General features: G+C 52.4%; 1 protein-coding gene across 1 annotated transcript; it reads right to left on the reverse strand.

Annotated features, from left to right (window-relative positions):
• Positions 1 to 4,955: 4,955 nt before the first annotated feature.
• SH2D4A (SH2 domain containing 4A) lies at positions 4,956 to 23,657 on the reverse strand. Its single transcript, XM_040971375.1, has 8 exons — positions 23,353 to 23,657; positions 17,086 to 17,245; positions 14,007 to 14,076; positions 10,995 to 11,106; positions 9,677 to 9,866; positions 7,097 to 7,227; positions 5,476 to 5,702; positions 4,956 to 5,048 (listed from the first exon to the last, which is right to left on the reverse strand). Exons 1-8 carry the CDS (start codon positions 23,531 to 23,533, stop codon positions 4,956 to 4,958), a joined length of 1,164 nt encoding a protein of 387 aa, XP_040827309.1. The 5' UTR covers positions 23,534 to 23,657.
• Positions 23,658 to 24,719: the final 1,062 nt, after the last annotated feature.

Genomic DNA, 24,719 nt, shown 5'->3' on the forward strand with positions numbered 1-24,719 from the left:
TTTGGCGATTTCTACCAGAGTGGCTGCAGCTGGGAGAAGACTTTTACAGCGGGTGAGGAGGACACCCCTCCCACATTCCGTTTACGTTTTGGGCATCCTGGGACAGGAATTCAGTCTCCACTCTGCCTGCACTGGTAGGCACACCTGCGAAGCATCTGACAAAGGCAGAGTGAGTGCGGGAGCAACCCGGAAGCCTGAGTGTGCGGGGCCTGTTGTGTTCTGGGCTCATGGAAATATTCATGAATGAAGACTCATTTGGCAGGAGGGTCTTTAGGTAAGTACGTGGCTCCCCCACGTGAGTGGGACTCTGCCCGCGTGGCTCTAGTTGCCAGGAATACTAACACATCAGGAGGCAGTGGAAGACAGCGGAGATCGCATGGGAGGACCAGGAAGGAGGCCATGGACCTGGCACCCTTTCCCCGTCATTCCCCGTCAGAATCAAGCAAAAGTCACCCCCTCTCATCTCATTGTCATTATAAACCATCTCTGTTTGTTTATTTAAAAATTCACTTTTTTCCCCCTGCTTGGAAGTTGTAGCTGCTTATTTAATTTGCTGATTTGCAAACCTTGTGCAGAGAGCACAGGTTGGCACACACCTGGCATTTACTGCAGAAGAGACTCTCGGGATGCATGTATGAGACTTTCCATATGCAGCATCAAATGGATGTCATGGTCAGTGGGCAGGTCAGGGGCTAGTCCCCCGAGCTGCCGTCAGCCCAGCTGTGGCAGAGCCCTGGACGCGTAGGAGGCTGGTTTGGGACTACAGAGAGCAAGAGCAAATGGGAGATGCCGATCCTGGGGAGCGACTGCCCGTGGAGCCGAAGAGGAGGTGGCGCCCCACCTTAACAGGAGCGGAGACTCTCGCAGACTGGCCAGAGCTCAACGCAGGTCACAGTGAAGATGCTTCCTCCCCCAGAGAGGTGGGGACCAATTTCTTACCTGTTTAAATAAACCAAAGTGTACTGCATGGACCAAACGATGTCTTTTCAAAGCAGGGTGCTCTTCTTGGCTTCTGGCTTCCATGAGAAGAATTGCAGAAAATCTATATTTTGTGAAAAATCCAGCCACCTGAAGAATCCAGCAGGGCAGACAGTTTTTGCTACCTGTCCAGCTGCCCCAAACTCGGGGAGCAGTGACTGTACTTATTTTTAAAATGGAAGCAGTTCGACTCAGTCCCCGCGCCGCTTCGGGGAACTGCCTTTTATTACGGTCAGAAACTATTTTTAAAACAAAAACTACAGTTCACATGGAACGGTTTCTACACTCATGTGAAATTTATTTATTAGCTAGCACCAGATGCATGAGCTAATTATCTCTCGAGTCCTTGCCTTCTGTTTGCCCACAGTCAGCTCATTGTTGAAAAAGCTTTGAGAACACTCAAGCTGTTGATGTCGGGGGGAAAAGAAAGAAAAGGCATTGTATTGATTTGTGCTGGTAGATCATCAAATTTAATTAAAACACAGGACATGGGTGCAAGGGGGTATGGCACAGCTAATAAAGTATGATTTGTGCATTTGATGTCTTCTGGTGGTGATAATGTTACAGTCTCCATCTCTGTGCCTAGCTTAGGGTTCTTCCACTAGGGCCACTGCTGGCACCTAGAGGCATGCAACCCCTGCCTTGGCAGAGAGGGGTTCATCCTGTGTCCCATAGACCAGTTCAGCCACTTGCCTACAAGGTGTCGGGAGCACCCCCATTCAATCAGCCTTGACCCCGAAGTGCCACCTGTCACCACCAGATGTCCCTGGGGAGGAATCAACCCTGGTTGAGAACCGCTGGGCTACAAGGAGAAAAAATAAGACACCCAAACCACTGATAGATTTTTTCAAATTTTTGTGTTAGAATAAAGTTGAAAAACCATGTCCCAGACCACTTTGAACTCTGTGTGCCATGGTGATCCTGGGTCGCCCAGGGCACAGTTCCACATGGTTCTGGCATGACCGCAGTCACTGCCTTGCCAGTGCCCACTCCTTGCTCTCCCAGCCTCGGGAGCTGCCTTCCTACCACGGCTTCCAGTGGCCACCAAGTATTTTGACCCTGGAATTAGGGCCTGGGCCTTGTAACTCTGGAAGCTGGTCAGCCATCCACGGTAAGAGCTGAGTCTCCCTAGTCCTTGAGGGAGATGAGAGGATGCAGCATGGCTTTGAACCACTCCTTCGTAAAGCTTAAGTGGGATGGCCTCATCGAAGGAGACAGGCCCCTTAAAGCACATGTAAGGGAGCATCTCACCCCATCGCTGTGCATCATGTAAAAAGACAGTGCAGTCCCCGCCCCCGCGACCACCCCATGCAGCAGGCTGGGGTTTACACTAACGAGAGGCTGAGGCGGAGGACTTTGTCATCTTAACTGCCACTAACTCCCCTCCGTGCCCATGCTCCCTGTGTTCCCACTGCCCCCCTCACCTTCTAGAGCTTGGGTTCTTCCAGGCGCTGCCCACCCAATCTTTACAACTCCTCATGCAGTCAGCAGGGGTGTTTACACCACAGGCAAGTGGCAATGGCAAAGACCGCCCATCAGGTCTCCCTGCCTTCCAGGGCCTTGCGACTGCAGTGTGCCCTGCCTCCCAGGAACACATTCCCAGAGGACACACCAGCCGCCCCCCGCTTGAGGGTCCAGCCCTCTTCTTACACAGCAGAGGCTCTTCCATCCCTGCGTCTAACTGCATCAGGGGTCAGGGTTTCCCAGGAGATGGCGTCATGGCTGGTGCAGCCGGACAACCTGGATTCAAATTCCACTTCTGACCCTCACGACATGCTTGAATGTCAGCGTGTCACTCGATGTCGCCTTATGGTAAAAATGAAATGAGTTAATATGAAGGAAGGACTAAAAAAAAAACGAGAAGGGAGCTAGTATTTATGTCTGGTTACTATTCAATGCACAAGTCCTCATGGATTGTGATTTGGTGAGTAAGGGAATCACGGGGCAAAAATGTTGAAACCCCCAGGGGCCCTGCACAGTGGGGTAGCAGCCTAACTCTCCACCTATGCTAGCATCCCATATGGATATTGGTTCATGTCCCGGCTACTTCACTTCCAATCTGTGGCCTGGGAATGCAGTGGAGGATGGCTCAAGTCCTTGGGCCCCTGTATCCATGTGGGAGACCCAAAAGAATCTCCTGGCTCCCAGCTTAGGATTGGCTCAGCTCCGGCCATTGTGGCCATTGGAGAAGTGACCAACAGATGGAAGATCTTTGTCTTTCCTTCTCTTTCTCTTTGTAAAATCTGCCTTTGAAATAATTTTTTTTTTTTTTTACTATTGTAACTCATGCATTCCAGGAATCTTCAGAAAGCCTCTGGAAAGCTATGTTAGGAAGGGAAGCCATGATATGTGGGTTTCAAAAACAAATGGTGTGTTTTCATTCCAATTCCTAGAGTTTCATGGTATGTTCCCTGTGTCTGACAGTGCCCTCCCAGCATGCTCAGAGTTTCTCAGATGGAATTAGAAGCCACATGGGCCAAGTCTCAGAGCCACGGCGTGCACACATCACTGTCACTGTACCAGGCTGCCTGGGGCACCGCTGAACTTGAGATCCCCAGCGGTGCCCAGCCTCCCTATGTGACGTCTGCCTATTAGAGGACAAGTTTGGGGAAGTCCCCAGCAGAGCCTGGTCAATTGCTAAATCTCCAGGGTGACAATAAAAGAGCACAATAAAAGAGCACAGTCCCAGCCATGGGGACACAGCACCAGGCAAACTCTGAAAGGCACCTCTAGTGACAGGAAAGGACACAGTCCATGTGTGCTGGAAACCCCCCGCCCCATCCCCAAAGCCCCAATCTTCTGGCACAGGCCCCTCGGATTTTGGCAGCCACAGCCAAGACTGAACCCTGCTGGGGGAAACAGCTTTGAGTGCAAGGGGGTGATAATCAGTGGGTGGCAGGGAGCTGCCAGGTATTGGATGTGTGCTGGGAGTCCTCGGGAGCCGCCCATGGGCATTCTGTCTAAATCACGACTCTCAGCAACTGTCTCGAGTCCTTTTGATCCATGCCACAGAAGGGTCAGTGACATGTCAGGTTATCTAAGATGTAAACTACATTAGTTCCCTGGGGTAGCTGCAAAACAATGACCATGAACCAAGTGGCTGAAAACAATAGGGATTTATTCCCTTGTGCTTCTGGAGGCCAGGGGTCTTATATGAAGACACTAGGAGGGCTGGGTTTCCTTGCTAGACTCTAGGAAGACCCACCATGTCCCTCCAGCACCTCCCAGTGCGTTGGGAAAGGCTCGCTGACCCAGGGTGACACCTGTGGTCAACCCTGCCTTTGTCTCCGGGTCCCACAGCCTCCCTCTGTGTGTACAGTCCATTTCCAACTATCTTTTCTTGCAAGCATGCCAGGTGTTGGTTGTAGGGCTTCACCCAGTCCAGTATAACTTTAACTTGACTACATTTGCCAAGACCTTCCCCTACCCCATCTCCGAAGAAGGCCTCATTCATGGAGGTAGATTCAAGGTGGGGACACAATTCAAGCCACAAGGAATATTTAGAAAATCCGTATATCCTCTTCTTAGCTCTTCACATTCATGGCTTCTCTCTCACAAGGGGAGGTGCGTCCTGGCCATCCATGAAGGCTGGCGAAGAACTGTACGGGATGTGGCCTGCAGATCTTACTGTAAGTTGGCACAGACAAGGGAGAACAAGGCCACCCAGCTCTCAAGTGCACCTTCATTCCCACAGGCTGTGCTGTCTCTGCCGGCTTTGCAGGGTACTTGCTGCAAGGAGGTGCTCTCTCTCTTTCCTTGTGGGCTGTATCCATGACGTGGAAGTCACTTTTCCGGACCTTCAAGCGCCAGCGCTGTACAGAAGTGGGGGGTATCAGGGAGAACCCCACTGGCAGGTACCAGCTCTGCGGCAGGGCCTAGACGGGTGGGAATGGGAGGAGGATCCTGGCTCCGCACACGTATGCACAACCAGTGCTGTCGGCTCCAGCAGGAGGAGGAGGGAGGGCCTGATGAGGCTGTCACTCAAAGAGCTCTTGGTAGTCCGGCGGCTGGTCCTGCTGACCACAGGGGTAGAGAAGGCGCTCTCTGCCCAGGGAGGTTATGGGCTCCTCCTGTGGATCACAAAGCACAGGGGCAGGTCGGGCTGCACGTGAGCAAGGTGCATAGAGTGCTAAGACCACATCCCCTCCCCACTTCCATCTGGGGCTGGCCACAGGGCTGTAGGGGCTCTGTGTGAAGTTGGAGAGGGTCATCCCTGCCACACACACCTTCAGCCTCTCCAAGGCCCTAGTTCTCAGATGTGATCAGAGCATGCTACACAGTTCAAGGTCAGCACCTCCTGGACCTTCTGAGGAGCAGTAAGATGGCCCTCTGTTTTAGGGATGCCACTCAACGCCCTCAGCCTCCCCCACGCCCCCACCACCTGAGCTCCACAGCAAGGGTCTCCTACTACCTGGGTGATGGCAGCCCCCCTCCCCGAGAGGCACATGGAGCGGGTAAGGGCTGCGAGTGATGTATGCGTGTGTCCATGAGTGTCACCTTGTGGTACTCCACCAGGTCAGCCAGCGTGGCATGCTGCAGCTGGTCCACGCCCAGGAAGCTGTAAGAGTCAGCCGAGGCGTCAATAAGGAAATGTTTGCAGTTGCCGTCCTCCGCCAAGTAGGAGAGGGCATAGCCTTTGATCTTCTCGCTGACCCGGACCAGGAAGGTGCCAGGCACACCCGTGGTACTCAGCAGCTCATTGGCCTTCTGCAGAGTGAGAATCCCTGGTGGAGAGAAAGAGCAGGTGTGGCAGCTAATCCCCCTCTGGAACTTCTGCTCTCTATCCATACCAGGGTGCCCGGATTCCAGCCCAGATTCTGCGGCCCATCCCAGCTTCCCACCGAGCACCTGAGCGACCATCTGCTGCCTGCCAGGGTGCAGCAGAAAACAGCTCCAATGTCTGGGCTCCTACACTCAGAAGGCTACAAACCTTTTGTAACCCTGAACACTCCTATGTCCTTGAAATTGCCACTGCCTCTGAGGACAGGCCCTGCCATGGATATTCAAGGTAACAGCCTGTGCCAGCCTGTGGGAAGTCTTCATGACACCTAAACCAAGCAGCTTGGGGTGGACGGGCACAGCAGGCACCCAGAGCAGGACATTTAGAAACTGTAAGTGGATACAGAGATCTGAGTCTGGGATCTGGCAGGAGAGGGGGTTCTCTCTCCGCTGGCTGACGTCTACATCCTTGGGGAATCTGAACCCCTCCCCAGACTTTCGGTATAGGCTCAGTACCCCAGTCACATTTGGGATGTGAAGTATAAGGAGATCAAGGCAATATCTTTAACAGGTAATTCAAGGCCCAGGCTGGGGTATGGTGAGTGAAGCTGCCTCCTAGAGTTTCAGAATCCCACATGGATGTTGGTTCAAATCCTGGCTATTCCATATCCAAGACAGCTCCCTGTGGGAGACCAGGATGAAGTTCCTGGCTCCTGGCTTCAGCCTGGCCCAATCTGGCCATTGAAGCCATCTGGGGAGTGAAACAGCAGATGGCAGATTTCTGTCTCTCCTTCTCTCTCTGTAACTCTGATATTCAAGTAAATACAACAATTTTTCAAGTCAAATATCTTTCACCAAGGTGTCCCTTAGATTACTGGTCCATCTCTGCCTTCTGGGCCTTCAGTAGCTCTTTCAAGGGGAACAGGGACTTTTAAAGGACAACCGCCACCAGTTTCAATTGCATGCTCCATGCTGTGACAAAACCTAAGGCCCCTGTCATCAGGGATGAGAGGAGGGAGGCTGGCCACCTGACCTGGGAGCCCAGTCACCAAGGAAGTAGTCCTGGAGAGAAGGCAGACTCAGCGGCTGGATCATGCCGACAGAGAGAGCAGCCCTTTAGGAGAAAGCATACTGCTGGACAGCCCGTTTTTTGCACAAGGGCTGACCGCATGTCGGCCAAGAGCCTGTGTGTTATGTGTGCTGTGGTTTGTATTGGAGTCTGTGGAAGCTGCTCAAAAAGCAGAGGGGGTGCAGCCTGCTTAGCAGCGTATGAAGAGCTGCCCAGTGAAGAGGATTGGAAAGCATCCTGTTGGGCAGCACCTGTGCGAGAGAGCTCTGATTTTCCCCACCTTCTTGAGGGACTAGCAGGTGCCTGCCAGAGTCACCCAGTGAAACTCACCATGGAACCAGGGGGCGACAGTGTCAGAGGTTTTCAGGTAGCCTGCTCGGAAGGGCAGCTGCTCCTCCTTAAACCAGCGGATGATGTCCTCCTGGCCAAAACTGGATGCCGTCCTCATCACTCCTTGAGTCCTGGGATTGGTAAACAGGTGCCTGAATCCTGGCTAGCTGATCTGAGCATCAGTTACAAAATTGTCTTTCAAATGCGCACACACACACACACACACACACACACACACACAGATTCCTTCAAAAACTTCATAGAAAAACACAATTGGAAGGTATGGCTGCTTGGGTGCGAACACACTAAAACCCCATGCCTAGATTTCTTTTTTCCGCATCGCATGTATTTTTCTTTCATGAGTTTTTCAAAGACCCCTGGCAGACACAGACTTCAAGAATTACTTGCATCAAAATCAATGTATCTTTCAATGTCACTCCCCAGGAACTTCCTCAAGGATCCAGGTGATGTGTGTGCAGATGTGTGCTGATGTGTTTGTAGGCACACGCACACAGGTGCTTGAGAGAGACAAATGACATGTCATTCCAGATCTAATCCCAAGGGCTGAGCCACTGGCAGTCGGACCTATTACACATTTCCAATGTACAGCAAACTCCTGAAGGGCAGCAAGAGGCAGCAGTGCAAACCTGTCCCTTGCCCCTTCATCCAAAGGGTTGTGACTGGCATGGGACATGGCTGTGCTGACACAGAGGCTTAAATTTAATTTTATTGCAAATTATAGAAGCACCATTTATTTACTGCAAATTATAGAAGCACCATTTATTTACTGCAAATTATAGAAGCACCATTAACTTCCAATTGAAATTTGAGAAAACAAGCATTAACAAGTAAAACACACTTCCCCAGGTACTATCTTCCTGGGGACCGTGCACCTGCAAGCAAAAAGAAATCAAATGCAAAAAGATACCCTTCTTCTCTAACCTGTTAGCAGATGTACCAATGCCCCCTCCTTTCTCCGCTCCCCTTTCGCCGCTCCTTCATCTCCCTGCCTTGCTTTCTGCTCGCTCACACCTGGAAGAGGCTGAGTCCTGCTATAAAAGACAGCCTCAGCAACATGCAGGGCAGGAAGAGAATCCTTTGAAGACTGGGATGACAGAGAGTCGTTCTGAGAGCAAGTCAGTAGCAGAGTCTAAGTTCAGGGACATGAGCGAATTTCCACTACAAAAGGCGGCACTGTGGCATTTTCCAGTTCTCCTGGGCAGCCCGCCTGCTCACGCAGAGCAGCCCTCCAAAGCAGCCAGGAGCCTGCATGAGCCCCTTGTACAGCTTTTCGTAGAACCCTACAGGAGGGTGCGTGCTGCCGCCGGTTGCATGGGATGTGTATGTCGGATGGACAGGTAGACCTGGGACATGTGCAATCGGCACGTCCATCAAGGGCCCCCGTGGTCTTCCAAGGACCCTGGAGGAAGCCATGCTTTGGTACTGGACTTGCGTGGGAAATGGACATCGCACACATGTGCAGTGACAGGACACAATCCCACATTCAGCGTCCAGAGCAGATACTTTCTCTGGAGTGTCCTCGGAATTCAAGCACTCTGAAGGTACAAGAGGAGCCTGTCCCCAGCTCTTTCCATGAAGCATCCTCCAACTGTCCCTGACCAGGTCCTCACTGCTGAGGGTCCCCCCGGCCCATCCCCACCAGTCTGACTCCTCAACAAGCTCGTCCCACAGTACCTGGGCTTGGAAAATGAGCTAACTCAGCACAGCATAACACCAGCATGGACCTGTCAATCAAATACGGTGGCCAACAGACACCTTGAAAGTACGATTCCCATTCTACCCTGGGAGATCCTGATGGGCAGTGGGGGAGTGGGAGGTGTCGGCTGGTGCAGAGGCGTGGGCACAGGGGGGTGCCCTGGCACCTTCCTGACCGAATAACAAAATGTTGTAGGCCACCCTGTGTCCTTACTGCTTCCTGGTTTTGTTGTTCGTAAGTCAAGCCATCAGTCTCCAGGGTCCCTCTGCAGAATGTGGTCACCCAGTGCTGGTGCCACATCCCCAAGTGGAACCTTATATCACATCAACCAAGTAAACGACCAAGGGCAAGCAGGTCCCCCTCTGTGCTTCCTCTGTGCCCATGACTCTGGCATTAGAGACCTTGAAATAACTGTGGGCTCTGAGCAGAGTGGGGGAATGCTGTGTGTGTGTGTGTCCATGCCTCGCTGACCAGAATGTCTGCTTTACAAGGCAAGGCTAAAGGCAGCTCTACTTTGTCCCAGGGCGCTATTTGATTTTTTTTTTTTTTGACATTTTGACTATTCGGGGGAGAAAAATTATCATACAATCAGGAAACATGGAGAATGGTGGCTTTCCTGCTACTTTCTTCTGGGCATTTCTCAAATTCTTCTTCCTGTGGCCCCTGGGGCAAAGGCCTCTGTCACCACCACATTAATAATAGATTCATTCACATGGGAGCATGTCCCAAGCTCACAGACCCAAGCATGAGAAACCACACCTCCAGATGACAGATCTCCAATGCAGTTACCAACACACACATATACACACCCAAGCACACAGCGGACCAAGCTGTCCACCTGCCTGGAGCCTGGCCTCTCTCACCTGAGTGGTTTTGCTGGGCTTAGGAACTGAGGCTTTGGGGGCAGAGGAGGCCTCTTGGGTTTCTGGGGGACACTCGCGGGGGTCTGTGGCGCCTGCCCACTCCGGCTTCTCTGAGAGAGTCTCTTGTAGTCCTGCCGCGCTTGTCTGGCCAGAGAGCGCCTCTTCTCGTCGGCCAACTTGGATTTCCGCACTGCAAGAAAAATGGTGTTGGGGTCTGCGGCAAGGGACTCTTTTTCCAGCCCTACTCAGATTCAGCAACGCCCGCTCCCTTGGGTACAGGTCAGGCTCCAGTGTGCACAGGGGCTCCCAGCAAGCCAAGCCAAGATCGACAAGCCGCATTCAGCCTCGATGAACACGGCTTGGCAGACACAAATTCACAGGGTGGCCAGAGAAGGTGCTGGCATAGCTCAAAGCCGTCGGAGCCACTTCCAGTGAACCTGGTGTGCCTGCTCTCATGGGACACGAGTGCAGACTCGGAGGTAGGAGCTACGGCTGGAGGTCACCAAGAGTCTGTGTGCCCTCTGCGGGCAGGAATGGGCAGCTCCTGTTAGGCTGCTAGGTCAGGCTTCTGCCATCTTGCATTAGGAGAACATGCAAGAAGAAAAAATCAAATACTGTTAAATCCCACCTCCCCAAGAACACTTAGAAGTTTCTGAGCTCTTTTCCTTCAGATGCATAGCCTTTTGTAAACATTTTTCAAACTACGGAACTTACTATCTTCTCCAAGCTGGAGCTATAAATGTTTTCCAAGGTTACTAACCATTTCCCAAGCATGCAATTCCTCCCTATAAAGCTCTCCAGCACAGACATACATCACCGCTTTGACTGGACCAAGACAGACAGATGGCCAATCTACCATCCCATAGTATCTCCTAAGCATCGAGCAGTAATTGAGTGTTAAGATACTGGCACTGGGGCAGAGCTAATTACGCTGCAGCCTGCAAGCCAGACATCCCTTGTGAGTGCTGGTTCAAGTCCCAGCTTCCGACCAGCTCCTTGCTAGGGAAAGCAATGGAGGACAGCCCAAGTGCTTGGGGCCCTGCACCCTCTGGGATGCCTGGATGGAGTTTGTTGTCCCTAACTTTGGCCTGACCCAATCTTGGCCATTGTGGGGAGTGGTTCAGCAGATGGAAGATAGCTTTTCTGTTTCTCTCTCTCTCTCTGTCTCTCTCTGCCTGTCAAAATAACTCCATAAATTTTTAAATGATACTAGTGTTGTGCTAAGACACAATGGGACGGCCCACTCTGACTGCTTCCTGGACAGAACATTCTGCAGGCAGCGGAGGTGGCCGAGGGGCTGGGCAGCCTCCATACTCACACGACGCTTGCCACTCTGAGTCTTCCTTCCAGTTCTTGTAAATCTGCTTGGTTCTCTCTTCATCTATTTCTTTGACCTCCTCTTCTTCCTGTTTCTTCACAGGTTCTTTCTTCTGTTGGAAACACACACACAAGGAAACAAACATAGGTGAGCCCGGTGGGCCGAGTTTCCTGCCAGGGGACGGGAATGTCTGATGTCTGGCAATTGGGCCAGGAATGGAACCTCCCTCTGGCCATGCCCCCTTCAGTACTAAGAGGGGAAAATCTTTTTTTTTCCTCCCTTAGTTAACGCAAGGCTTAATGAACTTTAAAAGTGTGTCCAAGGTTCCCCATCAATATACCTGGCTTCATTCATTCTTCATACACCAGGCTCTAGCTTCCTGCTAATGCCCACCGTGGGCAGGCAGAGAGGATGGCCACAGGGAACAGGCCCCACATGGGAGATGTGGAGCGAGGTCCCCACTGCCTGGGCATGGCCCTGACCACTGTGGGCATTTGAGCAGGAAACCAGCAGATAGGAGCCTGCTCCCAGCTGTCACTAAGCCCTAATCTCAGCCTTTGTGGGTGTTTTGGGAATGAGCAATCAATAGGAACTCTTACTCACTCAATCTCTCTCACTGATCCTCATGTAAGTAAATAACATTTTAAAAATCTGCCATCCTTTATGGAAGCTTATTCACAAGGCTCAATGGCAACCTTCAAGGTTATGCAGGAAAGACATGAGGGTTGAGTTAAGTTCATCTGCCATGTACACACGGGTCCAGACTAGGACATAGGCTGTTAGAAAGCCAAGCGAAAATGATTACAAATGCTGCTACTCAGGACCTGAGGTTGACAAAGTGAATCCACGTGAGGAAAATCATTAAGAAAATTATGCTGGGGGGACTTGGCTAAAGGGACGTCATCCCAGCACCTAAACAGTGCACCATGCTGTGAGCCTGCTCCCTGTCCATGACACAGATCCAGCAGGAAAGCAGGCAAAAGGCACAAGCCTTCCAGAGGCACACACATCTGGCCCCGATCCCTCTGTGTTGGCAAAGCAGTCGGGAAGCTTGAGAATATGTCCCAAGTCCCCGCAAGGATTTTCTCCCCAAACCACATAATTGTGAAATCTTCAAAAACCTTGCCTTAGTATCCTTTACCCAGAAACCAATCATTTCCTCTTCAAGAGCACTTTTGCTGGGAACCTGGTGGTCCAACCTGAGGATCATGAGTGCCAGGGGGCAGAGCAAGAAGAAGGCTGTGGATGGAGGGAAGGCACACCCAGATCAGATCCTGGTCCAGGCAACCCCAAGGCTGGCAAAGCACACTGCCAATAGGTGCTCAGTCTGCAGAACCAGACAATGAGGCAGTTGAGGCAACACAGAAAGTGCCCCTTACCTCCTGACCGTCCCCCCAAAACAGGGAACCCACAGTTGGGTTGCTGTCTCAGAGGAATGGAGGAAATGGCGCTCTTGTTCCTCCTGCATCTCCGTGAGCTGACTATCATCCTTGGCCATGGCTGTGGTGAGCACCCTGCCTCTGCTCCCCACACACCTGCTGCACCCTCTGCCAGCAGCACCCTCTCCCCCAATGCCCACTGTGCCCTCTGCTCCTTCCCTCAGATGGGAGCTACAGTTTCACTTCTGTCCTCCACATCCCGGCACCTCCTCTCCCTGCCTTAGCTTTCCTCTCTGCACCCATGAACATCTACTTGCCTGTCCATCTGTCTTCTCCGCAGACTACAAGCTCCCTGGGGGAGGGGAGAGCATGAGTTTCATCTTGCTTGTTCATAAGTGGGTCTCAGTTTCCCGAGTAGTGCCTCAAGCACTTGCATGCTTGCATGCCCGCGCACACACACATCCTTGCTTTCTCTCTACCATCTTCTATTAAAATGGAGTCCTGGGATCCAAGGGAGTTACTGATGCCTTCCCTACAGATCAGTCCACCCTTACTACCTTCAGAAAGGCGAGTACAGTTGCCTACAGGTGCCTGTGTTGCGATTGGTTCTGACCTTCCAAAGCCCACGGACCCCAGCATGGGCCGATGGCCTAGTTCTTTATACAGCATGGCATGGCATGGACTGTACAGCAAGCACATAGCCTCCCACAGGTGCTAAAGCACATCTGGATAACTCATCTCTGCCAGTGCCTATGACGTCAAGGTCCAATAGATGGCCATGAGATTGTACAGCTGAGGGGACCGGTGTCCACTGCAGACCCAGGATCTGCCTTCAGCAACTTCCACTCCCAGCTTGCGTCAGATGACAGAGGGTCAGTGAAATGCCTTCAGGGTCTACAGTGATGCAAGTTCACCAGGCTAATCTGCAGGCCCAGAAGTGCAAGCTCTTCCAGCGTGTACACCTTGCTTGAAGTGGAGGCAGGCAGCCGACCGATGGCACCAGATGGTCCCACAGGAATGCAAGCCTCTGTCAGCCCCCTCTCATTCACAACCTTCTCTTGGCTTTTCCTGACCTTCTGGGGGGGTTGGGGCACAGTCCTAGGGTGATTTCCAAGTGCCGATGGCTGCCTAATGTGTTCCCAGAGAGGTGTGAGGTGACAACAGCTTAGCCAGATGGAGGACGCATCTGGTGGCCCCGGAAGAGACCTGAACACCTGCCAGGAGATTGGCACAGCTGGCACAGCTGGCACGAGAGGGTCCTGCTTGCAATGGCGCTGAGCACACATGTGACTTCACGGGAATTCACCGTTGCTGCCACGGGCTCTGTCACTCACTTTCTGCAATCAGTCCCCTCAAGTATGCAGCATCCAAGATACAGCCTCTGCCCTGGGCCTCCAGGGAAGGGGCTTCGCAGCTCCATCTCAGCACCTGTTTCTTCTGTGACATTCTAGATGTACACGCCCGGGTCCAGATAAAGAGGGAGAGATGAACAGCCAAGTCTGAAGCTCGTGCAGATGTTGCATTCTGCTGCCCCACCGCCTTTCTGCGGGAGACTAATTAGCTCGTCTGTGAGCCAGCAGCAGAGGCGGCGATGCACTTAGCCCCTGAGGATGGAATGTTAAGTCTTTTTTACCTGTTGAAATCCACATGCCTTCATACGGCTGATAGAATCTGCCAGCATTTGCTGAATAGTCCTTGAAGAACTGGAGGATGACTAAAAATCAAATGAGACACATTTTTATAGCACTGGGAGCTGGGATGCAATTTCAGATCATCTCACATGTGCACCCACATTCCTAATGTGTGTTCCCGCTGTCCTTCCCTCCTGCCCTGCCCCATGGCACCTGGATCCCCTGATCTAATTCCAGCACTGGCAGCAGGCACGGGGAGCCTGGCCAGGAGCCGGGAGCTGCTGGCTTGCTGTGTGCACCAGGCTCCCCATCCAGCCCTGGTAAACCTTGATGGATGACTTGTGGCCATCAGCGTTACTTCCCTCCTTCAACGTATTATTCTCTGCATCTCGCTCGACTCGGGCCAGATAAACACCTTGGTCTCTGGTACCCATTGCCCAATACCTGGTTCTGTCCCAGACTTGGAAGCATGCCGGGAATGCTAGTGTTAATACCTGGGAGCCAGGTCTGGTCACCTCCTCTCTTTCTGTAGGTGCCATCCAGTGTCTAAGATATTGCCATGCACAGAAATTTCCCCCAGGAGCACTTGGCTCCTCCTCCACCCCTCAAGGAGATAGAATGCAGTGTGTGAGCATCCAATAGGTTCACTCTCTCACCGTGCCCTGCTCAGTGCCATCAGATCTGTGGGAATAATTGAAATGCATACAGTGTCTTTCATGGCATGTTTTTTCCCATATAATATGAAAATTAAAAACTGCATGCCTACTTTTTTTTAAGTTATTTTTATTGGAAAGGCAGAGTAACAGAGATCTCCCATCTGCTGGCTCACTGCCCAAACGGCCACAATGATTGCAGCTTGGCCAATCTGAAGTCAGTAGCTTCTTTCAGGACTCCCGGGGTCCCAAGCACTTGGGCCATCCTGCAATGCCATCCTGCGCCATGTCCATATGGGATGCCCATGTCATAGGTTGAGAACTGGCCTGCTATATTGCCATGCCAGCCCAGAAACTCACACCTTCCGTTACATTTTTCCATGAACAGTTCTTCCACACTGCACCTGACTCACAGCCATCCTGGGTACACAGCAGCACCATGTTGGGGGGATACCAGGCGGACTGTGAGAACCCCGAGGCCAGGGAGCTGGGGAGCCCACGCAACACGGGGAGAACTGCCGGGTGTGCTCTGCCTGTCCTTGTCGCTAAAGGTCCATGGCCACCAGGCCAAGTCCATTCACCCACTGGTCCAGCTGCCATGCACAGTCCCCTTGATGCAGACACAGCTGCTGAATCCGTCACAGCAGACAAGTCACAAGGGAAGACACTTTGGGATGCCCACCTAGAGTTCTCCCTCCGTACCTTCAGGCAGGGGTGAGAAGGCTTCCCTTTTTTCATCCAGTACTAACAGAGTCAAGTCCCCCTCCCAAACGTCCAGGAGCGGCAGGACCCTGACACCAGCTGGGGCTGTCATCCTCCAGCTGGAGAAAGCCTGGGACCTTATCCATGCATGCGCTCTCTCCACCAGTTATAGAAGTCCGTTGTCTACTCCTGGCCAGCCCAGTGCCACTCACCTTGGTTTTCTCGTCCTCCGTGGCCATGGGTGTCGAGCATGATTCCTGGGCCGGACCCTCCTGCCGGACTGCTTTCCCGGGGACAGTTGGCGCCTCCCTGTTACCTGGCTCTGGCCTATCGCAGTGCTGTGACTTCATGCCTCCTGTGTCTTGTGGAGATGCTTCCAAGGGTGCTTTTCTGAAGATAAACCAAATTTGAAAGTGTCAAAAGACTCTCCAAGGGCCCAATGTGACAGCCTAGCGACTAAAGTCCTCACCTTGCACACCTGGAATCCTTTATGGGCGCTAGTTCTAATCCCAATGACCCTGCTTCCCATCCAGCTCCCTGCTTGTGGCCTGGGAAAGCAGTCAAGAATGGCCCAAAGGCCTTGGGACCCTGCACCCGTGTGTGGGAGACCTGGAAGAGGCTCCTGGCTCCTGGCTTCAGATTGGTGCAGCTCCAGCCATTATGGCCGCTTGGGGAGTGAATCAACGGACGAAAGATCTTCCTCTCTGTTTCTCCTCCTTTCTGGATATCTGACTTTCCAATAAAAATAAGTAAATCTAAAAAAAAAAAAAAAAAACGCCTCCCCCACTGGGTTCTGGCTTGTGGCTCAGCCCGTTAAGCCACTGTTTGGGACACACACCGGCATCCCTCACTGGAGCACCTGTTCAGGCCCTCACTGTTCCGCTTGCAATGCAGTACCCTGCTGATGAACCTGCAGAGGCAGGTCCAAGTGCTTGGGCCCCTGTGCCCATACGGGAGACCCGGAAAAAGCTCCTGGCTTTTCATTTCAGCTTAACCCAACTCTGGCTTTTAATTACAAATCATTTTTTTTAAAGAAGAATTACAAACCATTTTTTAAAGAAGAAAGCCTTCCTTCTGCTGCCATCCAAGGTACCCTGGCTACAACTCCATCCCTCCCTCCTCCACTACACACACACAAAACACTTGAGCAACTCACACTCCCCAGAGTGCTGTTGGCACTCAAGGCTAGGGTAGGGCTCCTGGCCACAACCCACTTCCCCCTGCTGCCCAACCTTGTGTCTTGGAAAACTTGGCCTTGTCTTTCCAGGTTCAGCTTCGGTTTCACCTCGGCCGTGGATGAGAACCACAAGCCTACTGCCTGAGCGGGGCTAATCCTCCAAGGATACCTTAATTACAGCATACTTCATACACAGCCCGTGCCAGCCGCGAAGGGCCTGGTTCTCCTTTGCAGCCCGGGTTCTCTGTTCACCTTTCAGTACACAAAGCCTGCCTCGCAGACCCCTGGGGCTCTGCTGTGTGGACCTGCTCTAAACTGACCCCTCGGGCAGGCAGCACACACCTGCCAAGCTCTGAGCTGGGGACAGTTGGGGTAGGGTGGGGAAGCAGCAGACTCATTAACGAGGGTGCAGGGCGTCCGTGAAAGCATGCAGAAACCTTGCAGAGCAAGCCCCGGCGACACCTGCCTCCCCCAGTCCCTGCTCACTGCACCATCTATCCCAGCAATGATCTCTCTGCAGAGTGCCCTGGCACGGCCGCGGCCTCCTACCTGAGCTGTTGGGCGTCCTGCTCTGCTTGCCTCCGGGCCCGCTCCGCCACGATCTCGTTGCACAGCACGTCGTAGGGCTTGTCCAGAGGGTGCTCACCCATTACCCACACCCACACCTCCTGGTCAGCTCCCAGCCTCCAGTGCACGGATTTGCCATTCTCTGCAAGACACAAGCACGACAGCCTGAGAAAACAGTCTGTGTGCGGACTGCCCTCTTTTCCTGTCTCTGGAACTAATCGGGGAGTGGGGAGGGAAGGTCCCTGCAGGACGTAGGAAAGTCATGCATTTCCAACTGCTCTGGCAGGAAGGGCACCCATGGGTGGGAGGAGCAGCGCTGGCACCAGCAGTGGCTGCAACAGTCGCAGCTGCCTCAAGACACATGGGAACAGTGTAGCATAGCACGCTAAGTCTTTATCTGCAGCACAGGCATTCCACATGGACACCAGTTATTCTCTTGTCACTTTCCATCCCTCTCCCTGAGTGGAGCAACATGCTTGAGTCTTGGGTCCATGCACCCAGTGGAGACTGGAGAGTCCTAGCTTTGGGTAGGCTCAGATCCAGCCATTGCAGCCATTTGAGGAGTAAAGCAGTAGATGGAAAATCTACTGCTTCATCCTGCAACTCACTTTCAAATAAAAATAAATATATTTTTTAAAGGACCTGTGGGCATGGCTTCTGTGTGTGCCCATTTTGCGCCTGGGGAAGTTGTGACGGGCAGAAACGTGAACGTGAACTTGAGCCAGACACTCTGATACAGAGCATGAGGGTCCTACCTGAAGTCTTAGCTGCTGTGCCACCCTCGGTGCCTCTTTAAGGAAGGAGGGTATCGACTGTCCCTTGAAGTGACACAGGCTCTTTCATCAGAGGATGGCAAGGTCTCATGGGAGCACTTTCATTGAGTCACTGAACCTCCCTCTCCCGTTCTCAAACCAGATGGCATCTGTACTTTATGGTCAGCAGCGCATTTACGCACACACAGACACACGCAGACACACACACGTCATGCTCTGTACCCTAGCCGAGTGACTCCACCCTCCCGTGAGCCATAGCACAAAGAACACCAGGCAGAGATACACGGCGGCACCTCATCCAGCAGACAAGTGCTCCTTCAGGTCTCAGACAGTCCCCCATCTGGGACTACACTATAAACCTGGGGCTGAAGCACGGCTACAAAGTATCACACGAGACAGAGGTGGCGCCCCTGTCGGCCTCAGTGACCGCTTGCTGCTGCACAGTAGGGACAGCAGGTGCCCATGAGGCTGAGCCATGCAGACGCAGGGCTGGGCACCAGGAGTCCTCCTGGATGGATGCTACCATTCACAGAGTCGGCACCTGCACCTTGGCTGGCTCCTGTGAGGACAACCACAGCACCGGGGGCATGGCAGAAAGAGAGAGAATTGATCGCTTTTGATCCAAGGCTGGGCAGCAGCAGCGAAAAGAAACCACCGTACTTCAATCGGATGGTACTGGGATGTGGCAGCAAATTCATATCTGACATCCCTGGGAATGAGGGTGGAGCCAGAGCAGGGGACCAGCTTCAGGATCCCCTGTGGGACACTCAACTACCTTGTATTAAATGATCTAGCATTTGCATGAATAACCTTCACAATCCTCCCATAGACTTCAAATCATCTCTCAATGACATAATGATACCTAATACAATACAAATGCTATGTAACCGTTATACTGTACTGTTTAAGAAGGGTGAGAAAAAAAGAGTTTTGCGTGTGCTGAGTATAAATGCATTGCTTTCAGGTTGTTAAAAGAATGGACGAATTTATTTGAAAAAACAGAGTAGCAGAGAGAGGGAAAGACAGAGAAAAAAGGATCTTTTCCATCTGCTGGTTCACTCTCCAAATGATCACAACAGCCAGGGCTGAGCCTGGCCCAAGCCCAGGAACTCCCTCTGGGTCTCCCGCAGGAGTGGCAGATGCCCAAGTTCTTGGGCCACCCTCGCATCAGCAGGAAGCTGGATTGGAAGCAGAGTTTCCAGGACTTGAACAGACACTGTGAAATGGGATGCGGCTGCTCCCAGCAGCGGGTTAAGTCATGCTTCTCAGCGCCCACCCCTTACCAATGCCTCTGATTAGCATTTGGTTGAATCTGCAGGCGCAACACCCACGGATGTGGAGGACTGGGTTGTAAACATAATGGGAATCTCACCAGAGTCTCTAGGCTGTTCAAACTCCATGAACTACTCTCCAGAGTCCCAAGTACCCCTATCAACTCAGCCTCCCTTGTAGCAGACACCCTCCTGCACCTGCTCCAGAAACCAGAAGGCAGAGGGAGGAGCCTCCGGACTCAAGGGCAGCAGCCACACCCCTCCTGAGCAGCTGACCTCCATCCACTATCTGTCCGCAGATCTCCCCCAGGCCATCAGCACTCCCTTTGAACGGGGTACCAGTAACTGGCCCACAGTCACAAGGCTAGTAGATATTGAGACCAGAATTCCAAAGCAGACAGTGTGATTACAACCCTGTGTCAAAGGGCAGCTTTCCCCTGTGTGTTCCAAACAGAAATACTCTGGAGAGTGCAAGACAGATGACCCAAGGGGATGCTGGCGTGACAGAGAGCAGCAGGACGCGGCGGGGTGGGGTGGGGGTCCCAGCCTCTGCCAGGGCTTCCAGACGTGACTCACGATTGGAACTTTCCCCACTTTGCTCACTGTACAAGCAGATTTCGAAATGTTCCTAAAAACGTAGGATTAAAAACAGAAGTTCTTTTCAGAGCAAGACTAATTGTAAGCTGTGCAGAGTCTTGGCTTCACATACATTTTCCAAAAAAACCTGTTGAAGAGCCCTTTGTAGAGGGGCAGCACCCACAGGGCGGGGATAGGCTGAATCCAGGGTCAGAGGAGGCAGGGGTGGGTGGAGCTCTGTGCTCAATCAGCAGGTGGTTAAACACAGGCACACCAAGAAACTCAGGATTTGGGAGGCAGAGGCCAGGCGCATCAGGACAGAGGGCCGAGCCAACCAGGGTTTGATCAGAACCCGCCTCCTCAATTGGAAGAACAAGAGGCACAACATCCTCTTCGCCCGCTGCTTGCAAGTTACAAGACAACAGGAGTGCTCAGGCCTGGCCCCTCTCCAGCCACAGGGGCGGGGAGTCCAGCAGGTGGAGTGGGGTCTGTCGACCCAGTCCTTGGGTGGTGGCACAGGCACTAGGGAGGCTCCTGGTTTCCCAGCTTCGGTGACGAGGCCCAGAGCCATGTCACTGACTGATGGTGTCGGGGAGGGAGAGGCAGGGTCAGGGTGTGGTGAGGAAAGTCGGGGTGAGGCTGATGACGCTGAATTTGCAGCAAGTTCTTGGGCTTCCTGGGGATCCTTGAAACCAGGTGCTGAGAGCAGAGCTAAAAGGAGAGGCTGGGTTGGTCATGCAGGGAAGAGAGAGAGAGAGAGAGTCAGTCGGGGAAAGGGAATTCAGTGAGTGGCTGTTCACAACATCAGAGGAAAAAGTTCTGCCCCAAGGTGGGAAGGCATGCTCCCACCCTCAACCCTGGAGCTGTGAACCCCTGGATGAGCTTTGGGGGAGCTGTGAGCCTTGTCAATCACACAGCACCCCATGTGTGCTGTGATGGGTTTACGCTTCTGCTTGGTTTTCTAAGTTCTGAGTCCTGCCCCACAGATCTGATCTCAAGGTCTCAAGCCATCAGTGCCGGGGAAGCACTCTTTGGCCTGCAGCCAGCAGGAGGGGCGCTGCCAGTCTTTCAGGGAGCAGTGAGTTCCAAAGGAGAGGGCAGATGCCACCCAAGTGGCACACACCAGTGGCTTTCTAGGTACTTCCTCCATCTGGCTTTGGCATGGGCACACGCGCACAGCAGAGCCCCTCTTGCACCATGCACAGCCATCAGATGAGCACAGGCAGGGCATCCCTATGGATGTGCTTCTGCTTGTGCTGCCTGGCAGAATGACATAGGACAAAGGCTCCACACAAGCCCTGAGCTGTCACCTGAGCTGTCACCTGAGCTCATCATGCCATTTCTCTGTCACCAGGACCAGCTTTGGGGATCGTACAGACAGGCAAGTCCAGCTCTGCCTGACCCCTAACCATTCCAGCCCCAGCTGCTGGTCCTGGGCACGGCAATGTCCCTCAGCAGTCCTTCTGTTCTGAATGTGAAACATGAACAGTTATTCATGCTGCAGCCTTCCTGTGCTCATGAAAGAGAATAATGTGGTCATCAAATTAAGACATTAATAAGCAAGCTTGGCCCAGATCTGATATTCAGTGAGTTGAATAAACACTGGCTGGAGTTGGTGTTGGGATGTGACAGGTGAATGTACCTCTTGGGGTGCCAGCATTCCGTTTCCGAGTGCCCTGTTTGAGGCCAGACTGCTCCTCTTCCGATCCAGCTCTCTGCTAGGGTGCCTGAGGAAGCAGTAGAAGATGGCCCAAGAACTTGGGGCCCTGCACCCACATGGGAGACACAGAGGGAGTGCAGCCCTGGCCATTGCAGCAGTTTGGGGAATGAACCAGCAGATGGAAGATCTCTCTATCTCTGCCTTTCAAATATATGCATCTGACCACATGAAACAACGGCTGCCTGATGCCACTCTTAGTGCCGCCTGTGGACGATGGTTGTGAGCCACAGCTGCTACGATAACTTAGCTAGTGAGCCCGTTCAAGATTAAAAGCGATTAATGAAATGAATTGTCATCATGTATTATACCCAAAGCCCACAAAACACTATCTTCAACTCACTCTTTGTCTCTGTCACTCTACTTTTCAAATGAATAGATCTTAGGAAAAATATGAAAGAGAAATAAAGCATTTTTTAAAAATTATTATTGAAAAGGCAGAGCGACAGAGGGGTAGGTGGAAGAGCCAAACGGTCACAAAAGCCAAAGCAGAGCCGATGTGCAGCCGGCATCCAGAAGCATCCTGCAGGTAGGTCTCCCTGAGAAAGGAGCAGGGATGGCTCGAGACCTTCAGCCCCTGCACGCACGTGGGAGGCTCGGATGCAGCTCCTGGCTTGGACCACTCAGCTTTAGCCATGATAATTATAATAATAATAATAATAAACCAGTAGATGAGAAATTGCTCTGTCTCTGGTTCAAGTAACTTTTTTATATAAAAATGATTATGCTTCAGCTTACACTGACTGCTTGTTGAAGGAACAACCCTATTTTAAAACAGTGTGGAGTCTTGTGAAATCTAACAGAGTGCTTGAAAAAAAAATCTGCTGAAAAATTGAGTTTACAGTGTTTCATTTAGTCCCAAAAGAGTCGGGGTATAAGAAGCAAAATATTTTTCTCAATACATAGAAAATGTGTTATGACACAAAATCCATGGATTTCTAAAGTTTTTAACTCTCTGTGCCCATGCACCTTTGGCTATGCCCTTGTGTTACCGGTGTGGTCTGGCTTGTTCAGCATTCCTTCTCTCATCTACTAGACTGGACCACGACCATGAACTTCACCCAAGTTTCCCAATGATAGCATAGCAGGTACCAACGCTCACCGCAGGCTGTCTGCAGCAGCAGGTTCCCAATCAACAGCTGATACGGACAACAACAAGATTAGAAAAAATTCTTCATCATCAGCAGGCAACCTCAAAAAGTAATTATCGGGGGAGCGGGGAACCGCGGAAGACAAAAGCTCACCCAGCTGACTTCCACCGGACTCTGTCTAGCCGTAGCCTGCAAGCAAGAGTCCTGACTTCACCAAGAAGGAGAAAACCCCCATGTGGAACACCCCGGTAGGTGACCGTGAGTGAAGTCGCTCTCCTGTGGACAGCTTCACTATTCACGGTGATGGAATGTGTGTTTGGGGAATGGGGGCAGGGCACAGCCTGGCACTTTGCCAGGTGCACAAGAGCATCCTGCTCCCATGTTCTCCAAAGAACCCTCTCCAAGTGCCAGGGATTCCTGGGGCATCAGGAGGACCTCTGAACACCTCGCTCCTGCTGCTGTTTCTCTTTAGAGCAGCTGTTGACATTTTAAGGAGGAGCTGACCTGGCTGGAGGTGGGGAGGAGCGGAAGGAAGCCGGACAGCTCAGAACTGACCCACGAACTCAGTGCTCTGCTGACAGGACAGCCGCAGCGACCTTCCGCTGCCAGCTCAGGCCCGTCGAGGGTCCCTTTCCTGTAGCTCTCCAACCCGTGGAAGGGGCCGAGCCTGTGCGCATGTCTCAGCCAATCACCATTAGCATCCACCCGCGCACCTGCAGTCCCACCTGGCTTGCTCCTGCAGCTGTGAGAATGTGAAATGTTCTGAGTCCGCCTACCCGCAACCCCGACCCCGCACCCTCCACTCCACCGTGAAGCTGTACCTTTCTTGGGTCTGGGGGTCCCGGACGAGGCCTCCTTTCTCTCTAGTGCCTCTTCCCTCTCTTTCCACCGCCGGATCTGTTCCTCGCGCATCTTGAAGAATAGGATCTGCTTCTGCTCCTCGCTCAGCTCCGCCAGCAGGTCTGGATCGATGTACATGTCCGCTAGGATCTGCTTCAGCATCTTGGCCGTCCGGGAGCCTTTTTACAAAACCGAGAGCCAACGCGTCTGCCTCCACCTGGGCTCCCACCCTTGGCTACACCTGCCGAGACTCGCAGAGACGCACACAGCCGCGCAGACTGCGGATGGGGCACTCCGTTCAACAAGCAGGCTCCTGGGCCTCGACGCCAAACATCCCACGGAAAGTGCTGCTCGCCAAACCTGCGGAGAGCAGCGAGAGCCCCAAATCAGACAGCATGAAACCGTGTGGACCCTGGGCAATGGCAGGCCACTCGATAAACCTGGGCAGAAAACAAAAAAGGATCACTTTTCACTTTCCAGGGTGGGGAGGAACCAAGAAGAAAACCCCAGGCAAGAGTCTGTGCAGCCACTATCCCGTCAAAACAAAAACAAAACGTCAGCCTTTTACAGGTCACTGTTAAAGAAACTCAAAAAAGCACGCAGGCTTACCCTTCTCCCGACCATGCCAATATATTATTAGCTCAGAGCCTGACAAACCACCAACTGTATGGCTGAAAAAAGAATTATAGGAGGGGGAAAAGAGGTCACAGGCAGAAATTAAAAGGCTCTTTCCACACAACCTATTTCCTACGAAAATACCATGTTGCAGATTTCACACTCATTCCCAATTGGAACAGAGCCACGCTCAAGAGACCAGGAAGAAGGAATAAAAAGGAGACCACAGTGAGATTGTTTGGCAAGTTCCTTCCTGAGGGGCACTCCACAAACACCAAGAGGCATCGAGCCACTGCCATTTCCAGATGACCTGCAAAGGGCCAGGAAAAGACAGCAGACACGGCCAAGAATACCCCGGCCCCTCCTGGGAGGTCGTTGGTTGGGACACACCTGCCCCAGACACCCTCAGAGCTGGCCCACCTGGAAATGCAGAGGTCAGGTCCCTCCACTGGACCCTTGACTGATAAGGTGCATCGGAATGGGGTCTGTAAAAAGAGGCCATGAGGGACCTGCACTGTGTCATAGTAGGTTAAGCTTCCGCCTGCAGTGTCAGCATCCCAAAGGGTGCCAATTCTAGTCCTGGGTACCCCACTGCCCATCCAGTTCCCTGACAAATCTCTGTCTTTCCTTCTCTCTGTAAACTCTTTAAAAAATAAACAAATCTTTAAAAACTATCTATGCTAAAAAAAAATGATAAATCTACACACAGAAATCTCTGGCCATCTAGGATCTG

Source organism: Ochotona curzoniae, unplaced genomic scaffold (assembly GCF_017591425.1).
Source record: "Ochotona curzoniae isolate NIBS_2020 unplaced genomic scaffold, NIBS_Ocur_1.0 contig_21, whole genome shotgun sequence".
NCBI lineage: Eukaryota > Metazoa > Chordata > Mammalia > Lagomorpha > Ochotonidae > Ochotona > Ochotona curzoniae.